The sequence below is a fragment of the Zeugodacus cucurbitae genome, chromosome Y, assembly GCF_028554725.1.
Source record: "Zeugodacus cucurbitae isolate PBARC_wt_2022May chromosome Y, idZeuCucr1.2, whole genome shotgun sequence".
In the NCBI taxonomy this organism is placed as follows: domain Eukaryota; kingdom Metazoa; phylum Arthropoda; class Insecta; order Diptera; family Tephritidae; genus Zeugodacus; species Zeugodacus cucurbitae.
Window position 1 is genome coordinate 3,232,940 of NC_071673.1, and position 6,552 is coordinate 3,239,491.

Here is a 6,552-nt window from a genome sequence, read left to right on the forward strand (position 1 = left end):
GCCACTCCCAAGTGAGTGACAATCAAAAACTTTCCTCACTTGCGTGAACTTCTACACATGATCCCATCCCCCGTCATTAAAAACAAAAAATTCATGAGAAAATTGTTTACTTTATTTATAATCATTTATTTTTGCTTATAAGCAACATCCTGTAACTAATGACCAGGATACATAGTACTTTGAAATTTTTATCACTTCATATTTTAGTTAAGTCTAATATATCAGCCCTATTCTGAAAAAAACCTCATAACTGAGTTGTGAGGAAAAATTTGTGGGGTTTCTTGTGACGTATATTTTGTGAGTCTATTCTGGCTCGAACCTCATAAGAAAAAAGCTTTAAAAAGTCACCAATTGAGGTGAAAAGCATTTTGCTGTCAAACAGTTGTTTCAAAAGAAATAAATTCCAAATGAATACAATTTTAAAATGGATAACCAACAAATGTAAGTCATTTTGTAAATTTAATAATTTTAATTAAATGTAATAATTTCGTTTACTTTTAGGCGTACAAAATTTGAGAGAACAACTCAGGAGCAGCTGCAACATTTCATAATGTTCTGCAAGCAGCATCCTAAGTTGCTACGCGGGAAGCTAACTCCGACCAACCCTCAAGGGCTGCAAATGCTTTGATCGGAGTTAGCAGATGCTCTCAATGCATTAAGAGGTCCGACACGTACAGCAGCCAAGTGGAGGGAGGTAAGTACACACATTTTTGTGTTTTTTACCATGCGTGCGCGAAAAATTAAGACGCATACGCAAGCAACTGGTGGAGGCCCTTCGGCGCAGAGTTTATCGGAGTTTGAGGAGCGGGCAATCGCAACCTTTGGGGCAGCAGCGGTGGATGGATTGCCGGGTGTTGGAGCTTTGGGTCATCAGGTAATATTTAATTTAATTTTTGTTGGGGTAAGTCGACGAAATTGTATAAAACAATGTAGTACCTAACAAACCTTACCGCTGGTGGTGTATTTTAACTATGTATAATGTATTTTTATAATCAATAGGTTATCTTGTGCATACATATAAATATGTTTATTTAAACTATGTAATAAAATAAATTAATAATAATATAAAATAAATGAATAATAAAATTAATTAAGAATAATCCCTACTAATATTATAAATGCGAATGTAAGTTTGTTTGTTACGCTTTCACGCAAAAACTACTGAACCGATCATCATGAAACATTGTACGTATACTCTTGAAGGTACTAGAAGCAACATAGGGTACTTTATATTAAAAAAAAAAAAAAAAAAAAAAAATTAGATGATTTTTGAATGTCGAGCCCTCGACGAGACAATATGGATGATTTTGATAATGGAATTGCACGAGAGCTAGATTATGATTTCATAGCACTGCAACATCAAGTGACAGAATTAGTGCCTCAATTACTTCCAGAGCAAAATCATGTTTTCCATCAAGTTTTACGTAAAATAGACTCCGGTAGTGGTGGACTCTTCTTTCTCGATGCACCAGGAGGAACTGGAAAAACGTTTTTACTTAACTTATTATTAATGTCCGTCAGAAAAGACCAAAAAATAGCAGTTGCCGTAGCTTCGTCAGGTATTGCCGCGACGCTATTAAACGGCGGTCGTACGGCACATTCCGTTTTAAAATTACCATTGAATTTGGCACAGGAAGATTCGCCCATCTGTAATTTTAGTAAAAATAGTTCACGAGGTAGAATTCAATCTTTTAGTGTGGGATGAAAGTACAATGTCTCACAAGAAGGCTATAGAAGCTTTAAACCGGACCCTCCAGGACTTGCGAGATAGTACAGATATAATGGGAGGCATGGTAGTTTTATTGGCTGGTGATTTCCGTCAAACCCTCCCAGTGATTCAGAGGGGGACGCCAGCAGATGAAATTCAAGCGTGCATTAAATCGTCAAGCTTATGGTCGACAGTTAAAAACTCCGCCTGAAAACGAATATGAGGGTGCATCTTCATAATGACGTGGATTCAGGACTTTACGCAGAAATGTTGTTGAAAATTGATGATGGTTGTTTAGACGTTGACGCTGAAGGCTACATATCACTGTCAAGAGAATTTTGTAATTTAGTAGAAAGTGATGTGGATCTCATTGCTAATGTTTTTCAGGAATTGCAACAAAATTTGTGTAGTGATCAGTGGTTGTATGCAAGAGCAATATTAGCACCAAACGAGGTTCAGGGAGAAATGAAGGAATATTTGTCAATGGATACAATTATGGATACGGAACTAAGTACTTCATATCCTGTGGAGTTTTTAAATTCACTTGAACTATCGGTACACCCCGTCACATAAACTTCAATTGAAACTAAATGTACCAGTAATGCTTATGCGAAATCTAGATGCTCCTCGGCTATGTAATGGAACAAAGCTTCGGATAACAAAATTGGGACAAAACATACTTGGCTACTATTTTAACAGGTGTCGGTAAGGGAAATAGTGTTATAATACCTCGGATACCAATTATTCCCACTGACCTTCCATTCCAATTTAAAAGGATTCAGTTTCCCGTCAAGCTTAGCTTTGCTGTTACTATAAACAAGGCACAAGGACAAACATTACAGGTAGCAGGAGTGCATTTAGAAAACCCATGCTTCTCTCATGGTCATCTTTATGTAGCCTGTTCACGTGTATCCAATGCCAGGAATTTACACAAATTTGCACGCGACAGGAAAACTTATAACATTGTCTACAAAAAATTAATACTTTGTATTTTATTTTTTTAAATTGTTAGAATTCTATTTGTGTTACGGTGAAATATATTTTAACATTTGTTGTTGCATTTCAATAAGCATACTTATATTAAAGTGTTGAAACTTCTGTCTGTAGTAAATTTTAAAATTGTTGATCTCAGCAAAACAATCAAATTTAGTTATCATATTGACTAATTTCTATTATTATACCCTTACCCTTTATCTCTCATACTTATTTAATGACTCCACTGCGGGCGAAGCCGCGGGTAAAAAGCTAGTATATAATAAAATAAATAAATAATAATAAACAATAAAATTAATGAATAATAATTAAATAAATTAATAAATAGTATAAGTTCGTAATAATAAATAAATAATAAATATTGAATTATTTAAACATATGTGTATGTATTTTTATTGATACTTAGAGGAAGTAAAATGTACAAAGGCAGTAAGTGTAATAAACAAAATAATTAAATAAATAGTATAAAATCGTAATAATAAATAAATAATAAATATTGAATTATTTAAACATATGTATATGTCTTTTTATTCATAAATAGAGGGAGTGAAATGTACAAAGACAGTAAGTAACATGTTAAGAGTAATAAACAAAATAAATACTTATATTTATAGTACATAACGCCTGTGGATATATGTATATTATAAAGACATGATATATCGTTCTCTAACTCTAGCACCCTCCCTAAAATTGGGGTTTTCGATAACAATTTCGTCAATGTCTTGTGATTCTTCTAAAACTTCTTCGAAACCAAGGTCAGCAACCACGCCATGCTTCAGTAAAATGTTGTGAAGAATGGTACATGCGTAAATAATCATAGCCGCTTTTTCAGGGCTATAATGAAGAATGGGGTGTTTTGAGAGGCATCGGAATCGTGACTTCAATACACCAAAGGCTCTCTCAATGGTATTGCGTGCTTTGGCGTGTAACTTATTGTAACGCACTTCCCTTGCATTTACAGGTTCAGCGACTGGCGTTAACAGCCATGGCTCCAATGCATATCCTTGGTCACCTAACAACCACGAATCACTTTGTATGTTATAGGTACTTATGAGGTGCAGACGTGTTGGGGATGTAGTCCAAATACCAGAATCATGACAAGACCCGGGATATCTCGCGTTGACAGCGGTGAACAGTAGTCGATGATCACAAACCTGCCAAAAATGCAAATACATACATATGCATAAACAGAAACATTGGTAAATAGTTTGGTTAATATAGAACATTACGTACTGCTTCTACATTAAGGCTGTAAAATCCTTTCCGATTCATAAAAAGTGAGAGTGGAGTGGAGGGGTCTGTGCTCGGGGGTGAAACAATTCCAATATGAGCACAATCGATTGCGCCGATCCCAAATTTCATGTAAAATCTTCAAGAGAAAATGTATTTATTTATTTATATTTATTATTATTTATTTATCTTACCCTCTCTTGTATCTGAAACATCCTGCGCGCTTGAAGGGAAATAAATTTCACAGGCCTTAACATCCACAATTATTTTAGATACAAAATGTAGAGCACTAGACACAGAGGACTGGCTCATAGAAAGTATATAACTATTCCCAACGCATTTTTGGTAAGAGCCATGCCCGTAAAAGTACAAGCACGCCAGGAATCGCAGAGTAAAAGGAATATTCGACTTCTGCACATCATGCGGCACTAATTCATCTATAAGAACTTTACATAGCGATTTTGGAAATCGAAATGTATTTATAAATGATGTGTCTTGCATGGTAAAAGGATCGCTTGTGTCTCGCAAACTCTTCAAAATTTTCCTCCTACTCACTGATTCCTCCTGCTCCTCAATAATAGCCGCACACACAAAGAACAATTCCTCCATGCTCGTTATAGCACGCAAATATTTACACATTTGTTTCCAAATATTGCTAAAAACCAAAACAAACACAAATATTTTTGAATTGTGATGGCTGCTTTCACACGTCACAGATATTTGAGAAAATTGTGAGCATTTGAGCTTTCGAATTTTCTCCAGCATAAGGTAATCATCACAAAATCCAAAAACCTCACAGTAGTGAGTGTAGTGATTTTTGTGAGGGCATGAGAATAGAGCTGTATATCTGTACTAAAAAAAATGTTAACTCCTCACATTTTAATTCGGGCATGAGAGGGTTAAGTATGGAACTAATGTCAATGGAATTTCTAATTGTGATCCCGAACAATGATGATAAACGATTTCTAGACTTCATGGAATTCAATTTTACCACAGTTATAATACATTTTTTATCATAAAGAGCTTGACTTCGGAAGAGATCGAACTTATCATCCAATGTGGTTAAAATGCAAAGCAAAACTCTTCTACCACAATATTTGGGAATGTATTATGGATGTGAAATACAGTTTTTTCACAAAATGCTGTGCTCGGGTATACACATTTTTGGATTTCGTTATCTGCTAGACTTTCCTTTTGATAAATGCTCCCACTCCATCGACGGCTCCTTGCAAAAAAATTATATTCTAATAAAGAGTATTTAGTATTTAATTATTTTATATAATCAACCAGGCTTGGGGTGTAGAGCGGGTCGCCTCCTAGTGGTGCATCCTGGGTAACGCTAAATGACCTGCGGCCTCCACGGCCTTTTGAAAGCTCCTCACGGACTACGACCCTGGACCGACACGGACTAAGATTTTTGAAATTTGTTTGGATTTGGTTATTACCTGGGCTGGTGGGCTTGGTATTCTGCCACTTGAGTATGTAGGGGTGACACTCTACAGAAATGGCTGGTGGGTTAATGCCAAGGCTGCCTCCGTCCCGTTAAAACCCTGGCAGGCCTCGGAGTACGTTCCACTCCCGTCATCATTAAGTTGATGTGGTAGGTGCAGGTTGAGAAGACTCCCTCTTTACGCTGGTCGGCTCTGAACGCATTGCCCCATAAGGGCGTGCGTCAACCCTCGCCTTGGCCTCTTAACTGAGATAACCTTGGGACCACTTTAAAGGCGACTACCTTCCGGGAGATGGATAGCGGCTCTGAGTGGGGACCCTATTAAATCATGAATAGCAACAACTACAAAAAAACGGAAGTGGGAGATGGAAAGTCGAAATCGACTTTAAAAACGGACAGTGTCCCGAGAGGTTCACTGCCGGCGGCGACGAAATCGTCTACCGCGAAAGGCGGTGAAAATACAAAACCTCCGCAGGAGAGTTTACCCCCCGTAAAGGGCAAGATGTTAGGCGCTGTCGGCGGAAACCTGCCGAAAACAGCGGTTAGTGTGGCGGGTGTGCGAGGCGAAGTCGCCAGCACTAGTAAAATAGCCTCTGCTAAGCTCACAGGAGTTCCGGGGCCCGGAGCAAACACTAGGAAACAGGTGTCGGCGTCCAAAAAGTTGAAGTCGGACCGCCGCATGGCAGCCAAGATCTTGGAACGCTACGGTGGCGAGCATGCTGAGCAGAAACCTGGGCAGCATGCTAGCACACTCGAGTGGGCTAGGAAGGTGCTTAGCGACGGTGGCGATGGTAAACCGGTGGGATTGGGTGGAACTCAATCGCAGGCTAAGCGACAAAGGTCGTTCGAGGGGGAATCCTCTCTTGGCAAGAAACCTCGTACTGGAGAGGCACCGAAGTTTAGCGAAATCGCCAAACTTGCGGGGTCAATTGAGCTTGGGGTGTGCGACCGGAGCAGGGAAGATGGAGCCATCTCCCATGAGGAATGGAAGCGGGTCGCGGCGGCCATTTCCGCGGTTTTCATGAGGGTGATCAGAGGAAACCCTGGTCCCCCTCCAAGCTGCGAGAGCGCAGGATGGCACTACGGCATCCACAAGCTTGTCAGGTGCGCTGATGAAAGATCAGCATCCTTGTACAAGGAAGCGGTGTCCCTGGTGGGAGAGGTCTGGAAG

General features: G+C 39.0%; 1 protein-coding gene across 1 annotated transcript; it reads right to left on the reverse strand.

Annotated features, from left to right (window-relative positions):
- Positions 1-3,342: 3,342 nt before the first annotated feature.
- Positions 3,343-4,570, reverse strand: LOC128923481 (putative nuclease HARBI1). Its single transcript, XM_054235743.1, has 4 exons — positions 4,487-4,570; positions 4,126-4,154; positions 3,935-4,070; positions 3,343-3,855 (listed from the first exon to the last, which is right to left on the reverse strand). Exons 1-4 carry the CDS (start codon positions 4,568-4,570, stop codon positions 3,343-3,345), a joined length of 762 nt encoding a protein of 253 aa, XP_054091718.1.
- Positions 4,571-6,552: the final 1,982 nt, after the last annotated feature.